At 40.0% G+C, this 21369-nt stretch overlaps 3 protein-coding genes across 4 annotated transcripts; 2 read left to right on the forward strand and 1 right to left on the reverse strand.

Annotated features, from left to right (window-relative positions):
• Nucleotides 1-694: 694 nt before the first annotated feature.
• Nucleotides 695-3745, reverse strand: LOC122641828 (ABC transporter G family member 26). Its single transcript, XM_043835135.1, has 9 exons — nucleotides 3546-3745; nucleotides 3141-3430; nucleotides 2900-3055; nucleotides 2513-2696; nucleotides 2115-2393; nucleotides 1736-2020; nucleotides 1349-1633; nucleotides 1160-1267; nucleotides 695-1046 (listed from the first exon to the last, which is right to left on the reverse strand). Exons 1-9 carry the CDS (start codon nucleotides 3732-3734, stop codon nucleotides 777-779), a joined length of 2046 nt encoding a protein of 681 aa, XP_043691070.1. The 5' UTR covers nucleotides 3735-3745; the 3' UTR covers nucleotides 695-776.
• A 5152-nt stretch (nucleotides 3746-8897) lies between these two features.
• LOC122644037 (transmembrane protein 245-like) lies at nucleotides 8898-12625 on the forward strand. Its single transcript, XM_043837631.1, has 2 exons — nucleotides 8898-10861; nucleotides 12225-12625. Exons 1-2 carry the CDS (start codon nucleotides 8975-8977, stop codon nucleotides 12321-12323), a joined length of 1986 nt encoding a protein of 661 aa, XP_043693566.1. The 5' UTR covers nucleotides 8898-8974; the 3' UTR covers nucleotides 12324-12625.
• Nucleotides 12626-18905: 6280 nt separating this feature from the next.
• Nucleotides 18906-21170, forward strand: LOC122644048 (E3 ubiquitin-protein ligase At4g11680-like). Of its 2 annotated transcripts, XM_043837648.1 has the most exons (4): nucleotides 18906-19175; nucleotides 19233-19770; nucleotides 19875-20253; nucleotides 20849-21170. In XM_043837648.1, the coding sequence occupies exons 2-4, from the start codon at nucleotides 19373-19375 to the stop codon at nucleotides 20993-20995; spliced, it is 924 nt and encodes a 307-aa protein (XP_043693583.1). In that variant the 5' UTR covers nucleotides 18906-19175; nucleotides 19233-19372; the 3' UTR covers nucleotides 20996-21170. The 2 variants fall into 2 exon arrangements, with proteins under 2 accessions (XP_043693583.1, XP_043693584.1); XM_043837649.1 differs by lacking the exon at nucleotides 18906-19175 and having other exon boundaries at nucleotides 19191-19770.
• The last annotated feature ends 199 nt before the right edge of the window (nucleotides 21171-21369 follow it).

A 21369-nucleotide genomic window follows, 5' to 3' on the forward strand; every position in this document is an offset into this window, starting at 1 on the left:
CATTGTTTCAAAAATTGGAATTGGATTGATTGAATCGGCTAATCGGAATAGGTAGTGATCAATCCCAATTCTAGACATTTTGGAGAATTGAATCTAGGGTTTTGAATCCTGATCGCTGGGTTTTCAAATCTAAGGGGCCAATTCTCAAGTTTTTAAGACTGATTTCGGCTGATTCGACCTTTGATTCCGAGTTTAAAATTCTTACCTTGTCTCATAAAAACATGATTTCAAAATATTGGATTGGATTTTGCAAATTGATTGACCCCGAACTCCTCTTGATTGGAGCGTGTACACGAACATCCAAGGAAAGGGGTAGGGTGATCATTTCACTGCTTTGTGTGAGAGGACAATCAAAGTCCTTATAAGCATTCACATCTATCGTGGGATATCTGTCCCTCCATGTAGGGCTGGAGTACTCATGAGAATTAAGAGTTGTTATGTCCAACTCTGATACCACTTGTTGGGACTTGGCTAGAACTCATCTTTAAAAGCTAACCATTAAGGGGAGGGTGTCCAAATCCTAATAAACCTTTCAGAGATCAGATCTAATATATGGAATCAATGTTTTCCAGTGCAACCCCAACATTTTCCACTCAAAAAAAAAAAGCAACCCTTCAAATTGTTGGGTGTTCATACAACTGTGATTAGCATATTAGATTGTTATCATGGCACCACAATCAAAGACAAGTGATAATGAAATGGCTCCAACAACAATGTTTAAGGAAGGATACATCATACATGTATGTCTAACAACCACAGAGTACTGTGGGGCTAAATCAAACATTACAGATGCTTATTCTCTTACGAAGGCAAATATAGGCACAAAATCGATAAGTTAAGGCCATGGCTAGTAGGATCCAGACTTCTTTCAAGTCACCATTCAAGTTTACTGTGTCAAAAGATGGTGAGCTCTGCAAACTTCTGCATCCACCTTTTCTTCCACACTCATATAACTGATCTCCTGAGTATTGAACTTTCAATAGAAGCCGAAACCCGTAGTACATGAAAGATAGATACTTCAACCATTTTATAAACACTGGAATGTGCTGCAACATATGAACCAAATTGGATTGTCAAAGTTGGGTTTAGACCTTATAGGAAATTGCAGAGCCATGAAGCTACCTTGAAGGCCTATGAATGAAAAATGGTATATAAATACCTGAACATAATAGCCTCCAGTGAGGAGAAACAACATTAGTACCAGAGAGGCAATCATCCCAGCCCTTTTTATGCTTAGAACTGCAGCACCAAAGAGTTCACCAGCTCCCTATATAGAGAAAGAAGAGATCAAATTATTGATTGTTTACAAAACTATATGTGCTTAGAATCCATTTTCTCTGCAACTTACTTGGCTTGTTATGGCTACCAACAGTATAGCAAACAATGTCAAAAAGAAGCAAGGAATTGTTCTCTTGAAGCCAGCCATGAAGTACAAGATGAGCATGAAAAGGGTTGGATAGACAATATGAGCCACCATATCACACAAGGTACTACAAACATAGTACACACTAAGCCTGTACATATCTGCTTTCCTTTCTTTCACCAAGTAGACCTTCTCAAATGGAAAGACATAAACAGCCCCGAATATTGATGAAGAACTCCAGAAAATACAGATGTAGTACAATAGGCCAATCTGTTACATTATTGAAGTCAAATAATCACTCAACATTGAACAACAATGCTTGCTCTCAGCAAAGAATTTCAGTGACTCAAGAGGGCTAAATTTGTATACTACCTGGTCTCTGAGTTGAGCCTCAGTTTTCATCTTGGATTTCCACCAAAGAAGGCCTAACAAAACTGCAACTCCAAGGGCTTGAGCCAGTCTTAGCTTGTCAAAATAATCTCTTCGTCTTGCTTTGAAAGTTCTCTTTGATAATATAGTGAATTGTTCCCACCAACTCATGGTCCAATCCTTCTTAACTTGAATAGCTAGTTGAAGATGCTCTGGTGTTTTTCTTGTTCCATGGTTCTCTCCCTTTTCTATCGGTTCCACTTCGACTTTGTATTTCCTTTGCAAATACTAATACAGGAATGGATAGATTACACATGGAAAATGTAATTGAACAATTTGAATAAGAAGCATAAAAATATCTCATTTGAAGAATGGGACTTACCTTAACTACTTCCCTCTCAAATTCAGGAGCGCCTCGAGGTGTTAATAAGTCCTGAGGGACACTAATATCATTCACTTGTCCGGTAGCTAAATCTAGTATGAACTCTGCAGGGTTCATGGCTATCTCAGGGATGAACCTCAAAGATGAAAAGTACTCCACAGAGTCTTTGGCTTTCCCATAATACACTGGATAACCTTCTGATATCAACAGAAGCTTGTCAAACATGTGGAACATCCTGCTTGAGGGTTGGTGGATTGTTGTGATCACTGTTCTTCCTGCCTATTGAACCATTAAATTCAATTGCAAGAGTATCAATTTTTTGCTGTTGCTGTTGTTGTTACTTTTTGTACTAAAATCAAGATTTGAAACTCACTATTGAAACCAGATAATAATAATACCTTAGCTACCCTTTGAAGGATTTGGAGGAGTTTATTTGCAGAGGTGGAATCAAGGCCTGAAGTGGGTTCATCAAGCAACAATAAAGAAGGATCTACTAGAATTTCATGACCTATGCTAGTTCTTTTTCTTTCACCTCCTGATACTCCTTTCACCAGTGATCCTCCTATTCTTGTATGGCGACAACTACAATCAAGTCGCAGTTCAATTAGAACTATCCTAAAGTCTTAATCTTCATTTTCATCTACTAAGGATTTCATTAGCCAAACAGAGGAGAATGTTATCTGAACAATAAAAAAGAAAGGAAATGGAAATAAAACAAACTAATCATAACACAACATGAATGAACTTAGCTGCTAGATTGGATTTTGTTCTGGTCTTAAACAAACCTTTCAAGGCCTAATTCCTTCACAATCATCTCTACTCTTGAATGCTTTTGCTGTTGAGTCATGTTACTAGGAAGCCTTAGAAATGCAGCAAAAATCAAAGTTTCTTCAACTGTTAGTTGAGGGAAGAGCAAATCATCCTGAGTGACAAATCCAATCCTGTAAAGCCATAGAAGTATTTAAATATTTTATCAATACAAGCACCTTCTACTATCACAGAGAGAGATTCAGATAAACAGATAACCTTCTCTTAAGAGCTGGATTATATGGAATGTCATTATATGTAATGCTCCCTTTCACATTCTCATGCAATCTACCTCCTATTATCTGGAGTAAGGTTGTCTTTCCACTACCTGAAGGTCCCATCAAAGCAAGAATTTCTCCAGGGCCAATGCTACCTGTTATACCCTTCAAGATGTGCTTATAGTTATCTTGTTCCATGCTCAATTGAGAAGCTACCTTTGAGACCATATCCTTTACAGGGTTCTTAGAGGAAGCTTGGCTACTTCTTACCTTATATTCCACATCTTCAAACTGTTCAAATGAATAAAAATGAAAGGAACTCATCACAGTCCAACTCCAGACAACAAAGTATTTTTCTATAACAGTTTTAATGGCTTAGAATGTAAGAGATGGACTGAATATATACCTTAAGAAATATCGGGAGAGGTCGATCCTTGATTTCCACTTCCTCGATATCGATCTCTGAAGATCTGCTGTTTCTTTGATATCCTTGAGACATTATGTTGTGATCAAAACCATTACTCCCAGCAATTTGCAGGGTTCCTATGGACAATGACATGTCATGATCACCTTCTTCCTCTCTCCCTATTTCCATAATTTCTAGATAAAGCTCAAGTGAGAGGCTCAAAACATTAGCTTTCAGAGCTTTATGAACTATATAGTGAAGCAATTCAACCATAATTAACCAATATCTTTCCTATATATATCCTTCTCTTCTTCCCCTTCCTTGTTTTGTTTGGTTGGTCACATTCTTTATGTGCTGCATTTTAGGAGCTTCTTTGGGGACTTCAAAGAGGTATGTTCTCATTCTCCTCTTTCCTATGGTAATAACCCTTTTTCTAGCTTTTACACACTCTTGGACAATGTTGTGATAGACCAAAGACCGTACTTACTAGCTCAAAGCATGCCCAAAATTCACTTCTTCTCAAGCTATGTTTGGATGCCAAGAAAAGAAAAGAAAAAACATAATAAGACAAAAATCTCTCTTCAAATTTTATGTTTTTTACATTATTTTTTTACTTTTATTTTCTTGACATCCAAATTAAAGCAAGATTGATAGGATGGATCATGCTCTACTCTGTCAAGATACCGATACATCGGGCCAATAAGGGATCAAAGCACCAGTTTTTCAACCAAAAAAAAAAAGTATGTCAGTACGATACAGCCGATCTGTATCTTTATAGGTCATGGCCAATACCATACGAATTGACCGATCCGATACCAATACCTAGAACTGTAATTACATGCCAATATAAAAGTAAAATACCCAAAAAAAAAAAAAAAAGGGAGGGGGGGGAATTGGACACACTGGGCAATGGGTATTTCATAATAAAGCAATTTCAAACCAACTAAATTGAACAATTGCAAACAAACTATTACCAATATATACATTATATGGCCTTTTGTCCAATCAATACTTTACTATTAAAACAAACTCATCCCTTTCAATAAAAAAAACCAAGCTCTGTTATTGAGTGTTATGGTTTGGATATCAATGCTGATCCCAAGGCTCATACTGATTTTTTTTACTCACGACAATGCTTGGGACTTGAGTTTACTTAGATCTTTCTTAATTATCACCTCCAATTCCTCTAATAGGGGGAGTGGATCCCATCTTGGACAGTGTTTTTAGACAGGGGGTGTTGCGTCAAGAAATCGTCGAGCGGTCCTGCGAGTGCCGTCACCTGCAAGTGGACCAAAGGGGTCAATCAGAGAGAACCGGTGTGGTCCCGGCCTAGGGCTCTCCGATGCCAAAGTTAGATCTCCTGGCGCAAATAGATGAATAGTGATTATTCAGTATGAGTTTAGATGTCCCTTATGGGGTTGTGTACCTTTGCCTTTTATAGTAGCATATGGCGGTGTGGAGAGTCCCCGTTTGATTGACGATTGTGCCGTTGAGTGGATAGAGGCCCTGGGTAACGGGGCTCTATCCTGATTGGCCATCTCCCCGCGGGAGGGAGTGTCCTGGTGGCATCAGGATCCTTGGTGGATAGATATCCGCGTGTGGTGATAACGTCCTTGGTGCTTGAATCCGTCTGGATGACGTGACCTCTAAGGGTCCAGAGTCCTGGTAGTGACATGAGTCTTAGCGATACGATCGGGGTCGTAGATGGGTGGCCCCCACCTCAGGTGCCTATGATGCTGCGCCTGGGTGAGGCCGCGCCTTGGTGAGGAGGCCGCGCCTGGGTGAGGCCGCGCCCCGGATGTGTGGCCGCGCCCGAGTAGTGGCCGCCCCCGAATGGTGCTGGGACTCCGGTTCGTTCCCCTTGGCTATGGGGCGGGTGTCTATGACACGTGGCGGTCGTTGATTGGCCCTGTGAATATTGGATGTATCAGGGGGTAAGGTGGTCATTTTTGCCCCCATGTGAGAAGGAATTGAAGGAATTGGAGGAGGTAGCGAATTGGAGGGGATAACGATTCCTTCTATTATTGAGTCTATAATATCTATTCCTATTACTTCAGATTATGACAGGTGAATTTGTTCTTTGGCTAAGAACGAGAAATTCTCTTCTAAACTGGCCTTTAAATTCTTACAATCTTATAAGTTTATTGATTTTCCTAAACTGAAATCGTCTTTGTGGTGGTTTCTCTGGAAACCCCCCCCCCCCCAACATTTAAAATGTCTTTTTGGCTTGAAATGCAGGTATCCTGATCAAGGCACATATTTCGCAATGGTTACACATTGATTCTCATTGTTTGTTCTGTGGATCCCATGTGGAATTCTATTGATATCTTTTCCTATCATGTGAATGGATCAAGGCGATATGGACTGCGGGCTCTCTGGGATTGAGAATGGAATTTCTTACTGCATCATCTTTGGAATCTCTCTGCATCCATCTCTTCCATGCAAAGCTAATGGACAAGCATTCTTTTAAATGGTTTGTTTTCAATTGTTGTTATTACATGTTATTTTATTTGAGAGTCTTAGAAACAAAGTAGTGCATGAAACTCTTAAACCTGATCCTAAATGGGTTCTAGTTAATGTCTCAAGATGGCCATTGATAATTGTGATGACACTAGTTTATATTGTATTGATTGGAAGATGCAGTTTCCGTTATTACATTTTTCTATTTTAATTTGTGCAAAAACTACTAACCCGGTCTTAAAAGGATCAGGATGGAGTTATTGTTTTTTGGGTAGATGGAAGAATTTTGTTGATGGTTGTAGGTCTTTTGGACACAAGAAAACAGGTGGAAGCAACGATGAAAAACATTGAACTAGGATTGAAACTCGCTCAAGATTTGGGAATTCAACTTAAAGAAGTTTGGCATGATTGTACAGATGTGTATTACTAGCTTCCAGAACCAACAATGAAACCCTAGCTCCTGCTTCTCATTTCATCCTTAGTTAATATCACCTCCATTTCGCATGGTCTTTTGTTTAAATGTACATCTCACCCGACAATTTCCACCATTTTGAGTGGCTTTGCTCTCAAAGCTTTGAAAGACCATACTTTCTTTAAAGTCACTAATCAAGATGTAAATTTATCTTTTGCTTAATGAAGTGTTTCGTTTTACTTGTCAGAAAAACCGAAAAAAAAAAAAAAAACCCTCATCTTAGCCAAAGCTTAAGCTTATTTCTCTTCAGCAACTATTGCTTGTGTCAGGGGGAATTACAAGATGTCAAACATCCAATTAGAGGAGAGTCTAATAAGGTGACCTCTCGCTTATATCCTCTCAATTTATAGGATTCCCTCTCTCTCTTCTAGATCTCTCTACTATGGCATATGATCTATCCTTCTACCCAAAAAAAAAATCGAAGTATACTTACCTAATTTATCAGGAAACTTAATAAAAATATAAAACAATAAACTCATTTTTTAAGGTAATTAGCTCCTGTAATATGATCCTCCATTGTCGAGCTTAGGGGTGTCAATGGGTCGGGTTGGGCCGGGCCTGCCTAAACCCTGACCCGACCCTAGAGGCCTTAACCCTGACCCTGACCCTGACCCGACCCTGTCAGGGTCAAGAAACTCTCAACCCTGACCCGACCCTGCCAGGGTCGGGCCGGGTCGGGTTGGTCTTGATTTATGGCACCATCCACGTGTCTCATTAGACCATGTTTTTGTAACATAGGATCTCAACCTATGGGACAACTAATAAATATGTTGAAAAAAATGGCGTGTGTATAAACTCTCTCTCTACAGTTGTAACTGTGTCCCCTCAATAGGCCTGGAAGCTTATAGGGGCTACAACTAAATAACAATCATGTCAGTGACTCTTTTTATGGTCCTGATCAAAATAGTAGATGATCTACTCTTTTTATGGGTTCCCACTTCATGATGATGACAAAGCTAGTAGTTATCTCTGTACAATTCTCTTTTTTTTTTTGTCAAGAAAATACTTATATTAAGTATATAATATATATATATATGTAATATTATATACCTATAATTAATACAGGGTCGGGTCGGGCCGGGCCGGGCTAGGCCGAGGATCTAAACCCTGACCCGACCCGACCCTACCCTGCCAGGGTCAGACTATAACTAAACCCAAACCCGCCCTCAGGGTCAAAAAATCAGGGTTGGGCCCGGGCCGGGCTCAGGGCGGGTTCGGGCCAGCCGGGCTTTATTGACACCCCTAGTCGAGCTGTCCAGCACGATCGTGCAACTCAGACACAGTGAGGCACGCAATGACTACTTTACCCCCACTTGGGCAAGTCGTTTGGGCAGCCTCACTATGTCTGGGGCTACACGGTCCTATCGGGCAGCTCGACAATAGAGGATCTGGATTATTATCTCTTACAATTTTCTCATTATCTTTTACTATTAAATCCATCCATTATGGTTAAGTTTAGGGGAAATGTTTCACATATGATCGTATAAATTGTATATGTCTTTCACAAAAAATTGAAAAAAATCATAAATACTCGACCATTAATTAATGCCTTGAAACTCCCACCTTCTCATATATGAAACTTTTCCCCGTAAATTTATTAATATATCCTAAAAAGTACAAACCCCCCCCCCCCCCCCTCCCCCAAAAAAACAAAAAACAGGAAAGATAATTAAGAGTACATCTACTTTCCAAACCCTTTCTTCATGATCATTTGTTTTACATGTCTACTAGGCCCAAACTTTGTGGGTACGAAACCCTGAAGTCCCTATTCACATGCCAAGTTCCCAGTCAAGTACAAATGTACCCCTATTCTCTTTAAAAATGGGTGTTTTGATCATTTTACGTCTTATCCATACCGATGCCATCGATACAGTATCAAGACTTGCAAAATTGATACGTATCGCCCAGTACCAACGATACGATACCTCAAATCATGCTGACGTGTGAACTAGTCGACTAGGAGCTGTTGACTCTGAAACTCAAGAACACTCCAACAGAAACTGACCATTTATGACTGTGGAGAGAGTGAGTGAGTGAGAGAGAGAGAGAGATTGACTGGTGACTGAAGCAAAGGAAATTAACGTCATTGTAGAATGTAGACCCAACAAAACCTGCAATCAATGATTTCTTTGTTCAGTAGAAACCCTAAACCATGAAGAACATGAGGTAAAGCAGATGATGATGAAGTTTCAGGTTTGAACAACGAGACTTCCATTTCCAATTTCCACCATTAACATAACTCCACGTTACATGACAACAATTAATTAAATAATTCCAAAATAAAGTTCCCGTAAAAGGACCAGATATTCCGGAATTTGCAGATTGTTGCTCATCTTCGTCTTCTTCGTCTTCTTGACTTCTTCGTTCGATCTTCACGAAATACTGCAAATTCAAATCTACTCTCCTACCTTTAGTCCCTTCACTGTCTGTGTTTCTGTTTCTCTTCAGATTGGAGAGGTTGGAGTGAGAGTCGTTTCTGATTGATCGGCTTCTATCCATGGAGCTGGTCCCTTATTCCGACCCAAACTCTATCCCCAGTGATTCTTCCAATGTCCCCTGGCAAGACATGTTCCGATCTGGTTCCATTCGTAAACCTAACCCTTCCCCTCCTCCTTCTCAATCTCTCCCTCAAGCAACCCAGAACGATAACAATAAGAAGCCCAACATGGAACCAACCACCAACCTCGATCCCTATCAGAAATATCTCTCCGGCGACCCTGAGGTCCGCCTTGCTCTCTACATCGCCATGGCCCACGCTGGTCTCGCCTTTTCCATCTTATTGCTCTATGGCGTCTGCAAACTGCTCGACGAATATCTCCGCCCCATCTTGTGGGCTGTCCTCTGTTCCATCCCTCTCAGAGGTATTCAGGATGCCCTCGTCGGATTTTGGTCCGAACCCCTGAAATTAGGTCTCACGGAGACTCTTCTCGCCGTCCCTGTCGCGGTTTTTAGGGTTTTCGTTGGTACCCTTGTCGACATTCGCAGCGCTTCTTTCCGAGTCCTACTTCGCCGCCGTGGCAAGGAAACGAAAGCTCCCAAAAAGACTAGGAATCGATTCTCCAAACTGGTCCGATTGCTTGTCTCCTTTGGCGTCTTCGTGATCGCTTATGAGCAGAGTGGTGGTTTGGGATCTCTTGCGCTACTTGTTTCAGGTTTCATGTTCACTTCTGGCAGTGTCGATTCGACCATGTCCACTGTCTCTTCTATGAGGACCATGAGTTGTCGTCGGAGCCGTATTAGCGCATTCCTAATTCGTGGGATTCGCAAGAGATTGAAAACTATCGTGGCCATTGGGTTGATTGTTGGAATGATCGTCGGCTTTCTCGCTGGTTCTGTTTTCTTCTCTTATAAGATCGGAGTTGAGGGTAAGGATACTGTGATATCGCTCAAATCGCATTTAGAGGGGAGCAATTATGCAGAGAGGATTGGGGTTAAGAAATGGATGGCTGAGAATGATGTCCCTGGCATGGTGGATAGATACACCACCAAGTTATACGAAGCTGTGTCTGAACAGATCGATAGTCTGGCCTTACAGTATAATTTGACAGAGTTTGTCAGTGGGTTCAAGCATTTCGTTGTACCCCAAAAGGTTGATTCTTCAGGGCCTTCTTCGGCTATGATGAATCCTTCCCCCATTGAAGATAAGCTTGAAAGTCTGAGAAAGCAGTTTGCTAACAGAGAATGGGGGCAGATTTATGCAGAGCTCGACGACCTCTTCAGGGAATTACTCATTACCAGGGAAGATTTGGTCGAGAGGGCTAAAACTTTTGCTTTTCAAGGGATTGATGTGTTCAAACGTGTCTTTGCCAGTAGTAAATCTCTTGTAGGTGGAAGTGCAAGCCTTGTGTTCTCCATTGGTAACTCCATCATATCTGGAGCAGCAGGCCTTCTCAACTTTGTCTCTCAGTCCATGGTTTTCTTTTGGGTATTGTATTATCTCATTACGTCGGAATCTGGTGGAGTAACAGAACAAGCAATGGGTATGCTTCCAATTTCGAAGTCTACTAGAATTCGATGCGTTGAAGTCCTTGATAAAGCTATTTCAGGAGTCCTTTTAGCTACTGCAGAAATAGCTCTCTTTCAGGGTTGCCTCACTTGGCTCTTATTTAGATTCTACTCCATACATTTCTTGTACGTGTCAACAGTTCTTGCATTCATATGTCCTCTACTGCCAATGTTTCCTCCTTGGTTTTCAACGATTCCTGCCGCTGCCCAATTGGTGATGGAAGGTAGATACGTATTGGCCATCACATTGTCCCTGATTCACATTGCTCTCATGGATTATGGAGCGACCGAAATTCAGGAGGATATACCTGGTTACAGTGAATATCTTACTAGCCTTAGCATTATTGGTGGGATGGCATTATGCCCATCTGCACTGGAGGTAATTTCCCTTTCCTGCCTGCTTCAGTTTTTCTGTTCTCTATGTTTCATCTTTGCTGAATATGCTATTCCTGATATCCTGATATTTGCTTTTGAGTGAACTTTGTTCTAATTTTACATGTCCTTTAAACACTATCTAACCAATAGTTAACAGGTTATTCCTTTTCCATGATCTCATGGACATGGAAATGCATGTATTGTCTACTCTTGGTTAATAAACATAGAACTTGGAGTAAAGGCACCAAGAATAGCATGCAATGAAGCTACAAAACTTTGGTATATATAGGTTCCTAAGCGAGTAATCTCTCTAGATGTAGCCAGAACAAGCTGGGGCTTAAGGCCCTCTTTTCCAAACAACAAGAACCCTTGCCTGCTTTCCTGCTAAAAATATAATTATGCTTTATATGGAAGGCTACCAATTTGAAAAATCAGAAAAGGTATTTAACCATTTGGTTTCCTTCTAGTTCAACAACTATATAGTAGTCTTAAAAACCACAGTTTAACATGTACTGAGTCCTAACCATGATTGTCATCATGAAAAATTTATCAATTTGCTCTTTTTAAAAGGGTTAGGCTCTGTTTATATAATTGTAATTGTGTTCTTTGGCATTCAGTAATTTAGTATAAGGAACTTTATAAATTATGTGCCAACCATAAACCGAGCCTTCTTCATCAATTAATATCTTGTATCTCTGAATTATCATACAGCTTATCGGGTGTTAATCACCATTCTAATCAGGAAAAATGAAAGTCTTTGCAGTCCAATGGTTGGTATAAATACTATGGTTACGAGCTTAGTCGGTAACTAGTTACATATCACTTTCTCCCAACCCCCCACTCCCCCCACCCAAAAATAAATAAATAAATAAATATCTAGTTACTATTCAAAAGTGGCTTGCAACAGAGGCTCTCTTTATTTGATTGCAAGTGATATAGTGTAGGGAACTATCTTAATTATGGGTCAATAATAGGCAAAACCTTTTAATCCGTTATTCTTCCTCATACGGTTGACAACAATGTACCAAACTGCCACCGTTCATGTTATGAAACCATAGGTGAAACTAATCATTGTAGTCTCTTCTAAAAGGGGTCTGTAGTACATGCCCTTTTTTTTTAAACTGCAATAGTATTCTTTGCAAAGGTATTATAAGTAACTTTCATAGATATGCACCAACCATAAGCAAGGCCTTGTTTAACCAAAAGAAGAAAAAAAGAGAAGTTATTTCCTCCTGATTCCAGTGACTTACCAGGTTCATTGATGTTCTGTGGAATCAGTTGGTGGAATTTATTGGTAGCTAAGGACTGTTATACGATTCAAATGGTATTACTGATTCTGATTTTGGGTCTTCTATACTGTTACACAGGGTGCGATAATGGGTCCATTGATAACAACAGTTGTGATTGCTCTAAAGGATTTGTATGCGGAATTTGTGCTGGCAGAATCCAAGGAAAACTCCGATTAGCCATTTCATTTGTAGATCTATACTGTTACCTAGTGCGGAATTGTGTGTATGTTCTGAGTTCCCATGCAAAAGAAACTTGCATCTTCCTGCCACAAAGAGTAAACCAATTATTGATTTCAGGTCCTATACATGTACTGATCTCATTTTCTTTTCTTTACACCTAGTCGTGTATTTATCCAATTTTTTTTTTAATCATAACTACATATCCTATTTAAATTCATCAGCAGGTTTTGTATTGTACATTTTTTGTAATCATTATTTAAATATATATAGCAATCCTTTGTGCTTGGTCTAGGTTTTGATATGATCTCATGTAATGTGATGTTTTCAAGAAGTTCAATTGTCCATTCCTTGGAAAATATTCACAAAGCAACTACAGTTATGGGATGTTGTTTGTGATTTTTGATCCAGTCCTGTTATTCTACACTATCAGACTCTTCTGATGAGAATTCAATGTAATGGTTCAAGTATTAGACATTAAATAAACTGCAGTTTTTCAGGGAAAAGTGAGGGGGGGGGTGGAAATTCTACCAACCAGAGGCTACACAAGCTAAAATCTTGGCTTCACCATTGATACTAATTCAACTACAGCAACTTTGCTGCAAGATTTGTAATGCTTTGAGAACCGGAATAGATGTCGAACTCTAGCTTGACAGTTGATAATCTAAGCAATCAAATGATGCGCGAGGTGGAAAAAATGCATTCTAAGAATAAGTTTGACATGCAAGTTTTAATATGAGGATTGTTAGGTTAGTGGTTAATTAAGGCTTCATACAAGTTTTATGGTCTTCAATTTAATAATCTCTTCACAGGTATGTAAAATAAAAGTTTTTCAAATGGGGTAGTTAGCTAACCTCTCTACGGCCCCATGGGCTATCCATCTGGTACAAACAATCCAGCCTGCTTGATTAGTCAATTTGGTGATCAAACAATAGTCATAGAAGAACATCTAGTCAGCAGTTGATATACTATTCAATTATAAGGATTAGGAGGATTTTCTCCCAATAGATAATTTTAGAAGAAAAAAAATTTATTACAATAACTCTGATTCATCAAGAACCAAATATCTTATAGGACCAAGTTTTCCTTCATCCATGGTCAAGGGAGAGCCTTGGTTGGCGTGAAAAAGGTATCCGGGAACAGTGAGGGATGGGGTTATCATTGCCTTCGTACAATAGGGAGTGGAATAATTATGATTCTTAGATTTTGGGTGTTTCTTTCACCTTGGGTTGCAGAAAACTTTTTTCTTATCTTATAGAACATGAAAAGGGAGCACAAAAAGTATAGAAATACAAAGAGCATCCGGCCAATAGCTACCATTATATATTATATAATTTAAGAAAAACATTATACATACACTACATAAACTTTGTAGTATATGGTTAGCAGGGGAATAAGTTCTGAATTGATTGGGGGTGGGGAGGGGAGTGTTAGAAAAACAACGTCCAGAATGGCGATTTTGCAGAAGAAAAATGAAGAAAAAGAGAAGAACAAGCATGCAAGATAAGATTTACGTGATTCACCCCCAAGAAGGAAGGCTACATTCACGGTCAAGCGATAGAACGATTCCACTACTTCTGTGAAGCAAAAGACAAACTCACACTCTCACATTATATAAGAAAACCCTAACCCAAAAAGTATAAAACTACCCCTGGAGACCCATCCGGACTGGTTCGGACTTGAACCAACATATATCGAAATACATATCAAATCGAAGATCTCGACGAGCCACCGGTTTGATACGGTCAGGTTTTGACCATCCTAGTATGCACTTTTTTGACCATTCTGGCGCAATTCGAAGGTGAAACGGTCCGCCAAAGAAGCACCACAACACTTTTTGGATTGAGATCAGGCTTCACCAATAACAGGGAGTGGGTCATAAGGAGCAACTCATTTCCTTGTCCGACACCTTCTTTAATATTTTAGGGAGAGGGTTCTTGAGCAAGTGGGGTTGGAAACGCAAGAGAGGGGCATGCTATACAAAGTGGGGAGAGAGAGAGAGAGAGAGAGCGTTGGCAGATCCTATGTTGCTTGCTTAGAGAGCCTTTTCCCATTTATATATTAAGTGATCTGAAATTCATTTGGGGAGGGGGGGGGGGGTTGCCCTGCTCCACCATGCAATATCAATACAACGAAAAGAGAAACAAAGGAAATGAAAGGAAGGGGGAGGGGAAACTGATCATCTTGATTAAATTCCAAATGACAATAAGTAACCAGCTACTAGAGAAGCAAGATAGTCACATACGTCTATTTCTGAAAATTTTGCTGAAGAAGTAATGTAATTCCATTTGTTTCGGTGTGAAATTGCAAAAGTAAAACAAAAGGCATAAAATATTTAAGGGAGAGGGTTGGGCACGCGGCTGTGCCCAATGGAAAGGGTTGGAAGGAGAGGGCAAGGGGATCCAAATCTTCTACGGCGCGGGCTGCCCGTCCTATCGTGCTGCGCAAACACAAGGTGGTGCGCATTGACCACCTTATCCTTGTCCGAGCGCCTTGCGTGAGCGGAGGTAAGGCGATCATTATGCGCGGTCCTGTGTCTACGCAGCACAGGCAGGATGGGGCAGCGCGCCATAGAAGATCTGTGTTGAGGGGGGGGATCATTTCCATGGGGGTGAGAGAGATAGACTCGAACTGGCCAATGGTTGATTGCTTGAATAGTGAGAGCTTCTCTATATGGCTATGGAGACTAGTAGCCATTCTACTAGAAATAAAATCACTTCACCTACTTTTTAAGGATTGTAATTTTTATTCCCCTATTCTCGTTTTAGGTTTACTAAAAAACTTTCCATGCAAATGATATTTTATAAGGGCGTCAATTGGTCAGTTTGGGCCAGTTTTGGTGTGAGAATGAGTGAGTTCAAAATCCCTTTTTCTTTCTTATATAAATTTTGGGATGGTATTGGTTTCTTATTGAGTTAAAAGCATCTGGGTTCGATTTTGATCGGTTTTCTAAGGTTAATTCAGTGTCTTAAGGGTTTTGTTGTAGTCCAGTTTGAGTTCAGTTTCGCAAAACCCCAATCCCAATGAGCTCCAATAACCTTTGTTTTGGTTTTAGTTCGAGCCGGGTTTGGTCCGGTTTTGTCCATTCAAGAAAGGATTTGACACCCTTTATTATTTTATATGAACATTTTCTTCCATTTAAAATATTCCTACTTTGCAATGCCTTTTTTGTAATTTTCTTTTGTCATAAACGTGAAAATCTTATTTTATAGAAAAATTTTCCTCTCACTTTATGGCCAAAGATTTTGTGCACGCCTTGCAACATGCACGATCTCTGATAAAACGTGAGGTTGGAACAATGGTGGTTTAAAATGATCAAATCTTCCTCCCCTAATTGAGGGAGTGGTTCTTTTTGGATCCGGTTTCTTTCCTTGGAGCGCGCCAGCCTAATGAGTATCCGATAGTTGTGCTTTGGGATGTGTGCCAAGCAGCCTAACCGTTGAATGCCTCCAAGAAGAGGAGCTTGACGCATTTTTTCTGGATTGAGCTTCTCTCTAGAGAGCCCATCACCCATGGAGTGCCCAGGAGGTCATCCAGCCATTGGGTTGTGCCACACACATCTTGACGGCTGATTGAGCATGTGTTGGGATATGTGCGGCACAACCCAGCTGTTGGATCACCCCCTGGGCTCCCTAGAGAGGAGCTGGATCCGTCTTTTCTGCACGTCGGGCTCCTCTCCATTGAGCACCCTGCCCAATGAGTGTCCAATGAGGCATCCAACTGCTACGCTGGCTAGATGCGCATCGAGCCCGTGCATGACCGGTTCGGTTTTGATTTTCACCACAAAATCGCGGTTCTAAATCGAATAATAAACCAGAAAAATTGAATAGAAACCGATACCTCTTACTTTAATACTAACCCATGCATCAATTGGATTAATTAATAACATATAATTAATTTAATAAATATAATTATTGCATCAACATGAAACATAAAATAAGTAAAATGTCATGGGTTAACTATATATTATATTTGTTCAAGTATGAATTGAAAATTATGGATTATGTTAAAATGGATTAATATAATCCTACTTTTTAATAGAAAAAATAGTTTATTCATCATGTGAGAGTAGAGAAGTAAAAAATGGAAAAACAAGAAAAGGACAGGTGAAGAAGGGAAGCTTTTTATTTTTATCACATAGGCATAGGAAATATGATGAATGAGGGAGATCGGGTGAAAATGGAAAAACACGGAAATATAAAAGCTTTGAAAACCAAGATTGTCTTCATTACTGATTTCCAAAACGATACTACTCAAACCGTATGTAAACCGATTGTGAATCGAATAATGAAAATCGAATAGAAATTGATAAAATTGAACCATATATAAAACGATGCTGATTTTGACTGATTCTAATCCGATTCGATTTTGATTTCACCTTATCAAAATTTAAACCGCATTGCAATTGAACCGAATAACCAAAACCACACCGTTTGACATCCTCGCCGCAGCATCTACAGATGTCCTCTCGCACACTCTCCTCCTCGTGTACAAATTGTTTTCCTAGAGATTTGAGCAATGATGCCCACTAGCTCGGTAAATGGGAAATATTGTTACGCATGGTATAATTTTCCTTGTCTTTTTTGGGTAATGGGTATAATTTTCCTAGTTGAACGAATTTTAAGAGAGAGCTTTATATTTCACCACGTGGCAAGGCACATGGTACCTTTGGGCCTTATTTGTCCTCAAAGCTTGAGCTCCTTCCAATATAGCCAGTTGGGCCATTAAAGAAATAAAGCCCAACAGGCAAAAAGGGTGTAACTGAAAAATATCTCCATTTTGATTCCACAATTGCAAAAGTATACCTTATCAATCTAACGTTTGGATACCCGGTCTTATCCCAACTAAATAGGTCGGTTGAAGGGATGCCTTTTTTTCCCATCAGCTCTATTCCATGGCATACTTATTACTAGTCATAAATTACTGGATCCGGCTCCTCTCCAGGGGAGCTCAGTACCTAGAGAGTGCCCAGGGAGCATCTAAGGGTTGGGCTGTATCGCACACAACTCGGAGTATATCTAGGGATGTGTGTGGCACAATCCAACAGTTGGATGCCTCCTGGGTGTGCTGGGCTCCCTGGAGAGGAGCTCAATCCTAAATTACTTGCCTCATCACTTCACCTAGGGTTATTTTAGGTTTACCTCTGATTTTTTTAAATCCGTAAGAATTTTTTTGCCCCCGTGTTCAAGCTCGGATAAAGGAGGAGGTTATCCAGTCAACATGATCAGATAAGCTTATCTAGTTGGCTCAAAATCTTGCTTCGTGGCATGTTGGATGTGGTCCAAATTTTGTAAACAAATAGTACTTACCCACTCTCGTCAAGTTTTTGTTAGTCCAATTGGAATTGATCGAGTAACGAAATATATTTTTGCAAATCCTAAGTTGCAGGAATTTAAGTAGGTGCATGTCAATAGATAGGTTGACAATATATAGGTGCTAAAAGTTAGCAGGTGACGACCATATATGCTCATTTCAGTCATTTGGTTGGGCTACAAAGCGATATGTAGTTGCCTTAGCATAATAATGGTCCATTAACTAATGCCATATGGCAGTGCACAAAAAATTCATGTGTCATTTCATAGGAGGGAGGAGAGATAGACACATAGAGGTGCTAGGGTATGCTACGTAACCTGGCAACATTTTGTCCATCACCCCCCCAACATTTTGTCCATCACCCCCCCACCCCCACCCACACCCAAAAACAAAAGGAAAAAAGAATGTTGTTTGGTCATATGAAATCTATGCTTAGACAAAAGAGAGTGTGGAATTACCATATCACCGTCGTGAAATAAAAAATCGGATCCATGTTGATACCCCTCCCCTGCACACGCTCTCTTACACCAAAAGAATATAGATCTTGTGTGGTCCATAGAATGTCAATCCAATTTAAATTTTTTAGAAGATTTAAGTTTTTTCCTTCAACCGTGGAGAAACTCTCCATTATCTGAGATCCTGCACTACGGTGTCATCATTGACTCCCATGCTCTTTTCTAAAATGACAAAAATACCCTCCCCGTGCTAATTAAAGGGTTCAGATCCATGAAGAGAAACAGGGTCTTTTTTATATAAAAGAAAAATTTTCAAACTTAAGAAAATCAATAAAAGGGAAAAAATGGGAAAAAATAAGGTAAAAGGTGTACGAAAAAAAAAGAAAATATAAGGAAAAGCACATGCGGCGGCATTCCCTAAGGCCTGCAAAATGTATGTTAGGAAACATTTGACCTCGTGCTCCTATCAACATGTATTTTCTACTTGTACATATACGTTTTTCGTAGATTTGCGTTGAATTTTATTTAATCTTATTTTGGGAAAAGATTCTCTGAGCATAAGGCATATATTGTGCCTCCTCACATGAATTATTATAATATATTTTTTTAAAAGAGAAATAATTATTAGAAAAAATTCAGTGTGAGGGGTGTAGAATTCCCTGCTTGATCAAGAACCCTCTCCCTTTTATTATTTATGCACCAAAAAAATATTTTTTAATTTTCTTTTAGATTTGGTGAAATTGCAGTTGGGACTTGGGAGTTGAGAGACGAAATGCCATATTTCTCAGCTTCCCTTTCAAGGACTCTGCTTGCTTCTTATATAAACCATTCATATACTAAAGGGAAGTTGGCCAACGGTTAGTTTCCATGATTCTCTTGGAATTGAAGCAAAAGCTGTTAGATTATTAGTCACCATCTGAATCCAACTCTACCTGCCTTTCTTCACCCTTCATCTTCCTCTCTCCTCTTCTCTGCTCTTCCTTTTATGATTTTTCTTTCCAATCAGAATCTGTGAATGGCTTTCCAAGTTTTGAACTATGGGTTCTGAAGGTTCTGAAGATTCTGAAGATAGCCTCAAGAACTGGTAACTACCTATCCTTAATTTTGAACAGTGACCATGTTTTAATATCCTCTTCTGAAGAACTCAAATTTGTTTAATTTTGGTTCCATGTGGAAGTGTGAAGCATGAATACTCGATAATATTCCCCACCGGATTCATTGTATAGCTCTGGCATTCCATTTTCATTTCCATCAATTTCTTCAACTGGAGAAGAAGATCAGATGGCAATTGGTGTCCGAAATGGGTCAGCTCGAGTCCCTCCCTCATCTTTCTTGATGAGAACAGCAATGAGAATCTCAAGAGCGAATTGGTTTAATTTCTTGAGAAGAGTCTTCCATTACCAGAATGGGTCAAGGTCTGATCTTGGATCAAATCCTTTTAATTCTGGGTCTTGGATTACCTTGGAGTTCATAGCCTTGGCTGTTCAGATAACAGTTATATCTCTCACGCTGGTCACCTCCAAGGAAGAGAAGCCAGTGTGGCCTCTAAAGATATGGATTGTTGGGTATGCCATTGGATGCCTTTTAACTCTGCCTCTACTGTATTGGCGCTTTCAGCATCGTTATTTGATCCAAGGGAACTCTGATTTAGAACAGCAGAGAAACAATGAAGAATCCAGGTACTTAATCCGCACTGATTCTCATCTTTCTTCCCTTCATCATAGAAAGTAAAATCTATCCCATTAGATATTCATGAATCCTTATTTTTGCAATGTGTAAACAGGTCAAATTTGATGAACAAATCCAGGACTTTCCTTGAACTGTTCTTCGCAATTTGGTTCGTGATTGGCAACGTTTGGGTCTTTGATTCTCGCTTTGGATCCTTCAATCGAGCTCCAAAGCTTCATGTGCTCTGCATTTCACTGCTTGCTTGGAATGCTGTCAGCTACTCTTTTCCCTTCATGCTGTTTCTATTGCTCTGTTGCTGTGTGCCATTGATCAGCAAGATCCTTGGCTACAACATGAACATGGGTTCAGCAGATCGAGGGGCATCTGATGATCAGATCTCCCACCTACCCAGCTGGAAATATATGCAAGTTGATAGCCATTCAAGGCCTGGTGATGGTGCTGAGTGCAATTCAGATCCTGAGAACGAAAATTCAGTAAGTTCTGTCCCTATTAAGAGAGGGTGGACCTTGGTGCAACGGTAAGGTTGCTCCATTGTGATCAAGTGGTCGCAGGTTCGAGTCAGGAAACAGCCTCTCCCCGAAGTAGGGGTGAAGGCTGCGTACATTATGACCCTCCCAAGACCCCGCAGTGGTGGGAGCCTCGTGCACTGAGTACACCCTTTTTTTTCCCTATCCCTATTAAGAAGTCAAAGAGTAACATAAAAGGTGTTTTCCTAACCTGTTCAGATGTTTGGAACCATAGAGTTATAATTCCACATTGGTTTGTTCAGGGTCATTCGTGTCTTCATTTACTTTAACAAAATCTCTTCACTTAATACCTTAGGGTTGTTGGTTAGACCCTCCAACTTGATATCTGCGCAAGGTTCATTTGTTGCTCTCCCCCAAGTGGTATTTCGTGGGTTATCCCACAATGCCGAAACTACATGTGAAGGGGAGTGTTGATATGTTGGGAATTATAGAGACCCATATTAAATAGCTCAACCACTTAATACCTAAGGTTTTGGGTTGGACCCGCCAACATAACCTATAATGAACTAATGGGTTTGCGTTTCTCGTTGTTGGAATGCAGGAATGTTGCATTTGCCTGGCTAAATACAGAGACAAGGAAGAGGTTAAGCAGTTGCCATGTTCCCATAATTTCCACCAAAGTTGTGTGGATCAGTGGCTCAGGATTATATCCTCTTGTCCTCTTTGTAAACAAGATCTAAGGAGATAAAAAACAACAAGAGCAAAGCTCACTATAGGCCAGCTTTTGTTTTGATTGTTAATATTCATGTATCTACGGATTATTTTGAGTGTGTTTATTGTACAGTTCAGGATTGTCTGGATCCCAAGGGAAACAGGATCCAATATCAATACAGTGTGATACAAGTACTGATCAGATTGCAGCACGGAATGCTTGTTTATGTATGTGTCACAGAGAGAGAGAGAGAGAGAGAGAGTCTCAATGTTTAAAAATCCAGAATCAGAAACATGATCAACCTCCACCGATTTCAATTCGAATCATATCACAATCAGTCGGAATGGTCAAAACCCTAGAAGTTGGAATCAAGAAGAACTAAAGTGCAGTCAGACTGCCACAGTGATGCT

The sequence above is a fragment of the Telopea speciosissima genome, chromosome 10 (assembly GCF_018873765.1).
Source record: "Telopea speciosissima isolate NSW1024214 ecotype Mountain lineage chromosome 10, Tspe_v1, whole genome shotgun sequence".
NCBI classification, from domain to species: domain Eukaryota; kingdom Viridiplantae; phylum Streptophyta; class Magnoliopsida; order Proteales; family Proteaceae; genus Telopea; species Telopea speciosissima.

Coding starts and splice junctions, on each gene's coding strand:
- LOC122641828 (XM_043835135.1), bottom strand. CDS start 3,734: ATGGAAATAGGGAGAGAGGAAGAAGGTGATCATGACATGTCATTGTCC. Junction 3,431..3,545: donor CTCTCCCGATATTTCTTAAG/GTATATATTCAG, acceptor TCATTTGAACAG/TTTGAAGATGTGGAATATAA. Junction 2,697..2,899: donor AAGGAATTAGGCCTTGAAAG/GTTTGTTTAAGA, acceptor ACTTGATTGTAG/TTGTCGCCATACAAGAATAG.
- LOC122644037 (XM_043837631.1), top strand. CDS start 8,975: ATGGAGCTGGTCCCTTATTCCGACCCAAACTCTATCCCCAGTGATTCT. Junction 10,862..12,224: donor TATGCCCATCTGCACTGGAG/GTAATTTCCCTT, acceptor ACTGTTACACAG/GGTGCGATAATGGGTCCATT.
- LOC122644048 (XM_043837648.1), top strand. CDS start 19,373: ATGGCAATTGGTGTCCGAAATGGGTCAGCTCGAGTCCCTCCCTCATCT. Junction 19,771..19,874: donor AGAAACAATGAAGAATCCAG/GTACTTAATCCG, acceptor ATGTGTAAACAG/GTCAAATTTGATGAACAAAT. Junction 20,254..20,848: donor ATCCTGAGAACGAAAATTCA/GTAAGTTCTGTC, acceptor GTTGGAATGCAG/GAATGTTGCATTTGCCTGGC.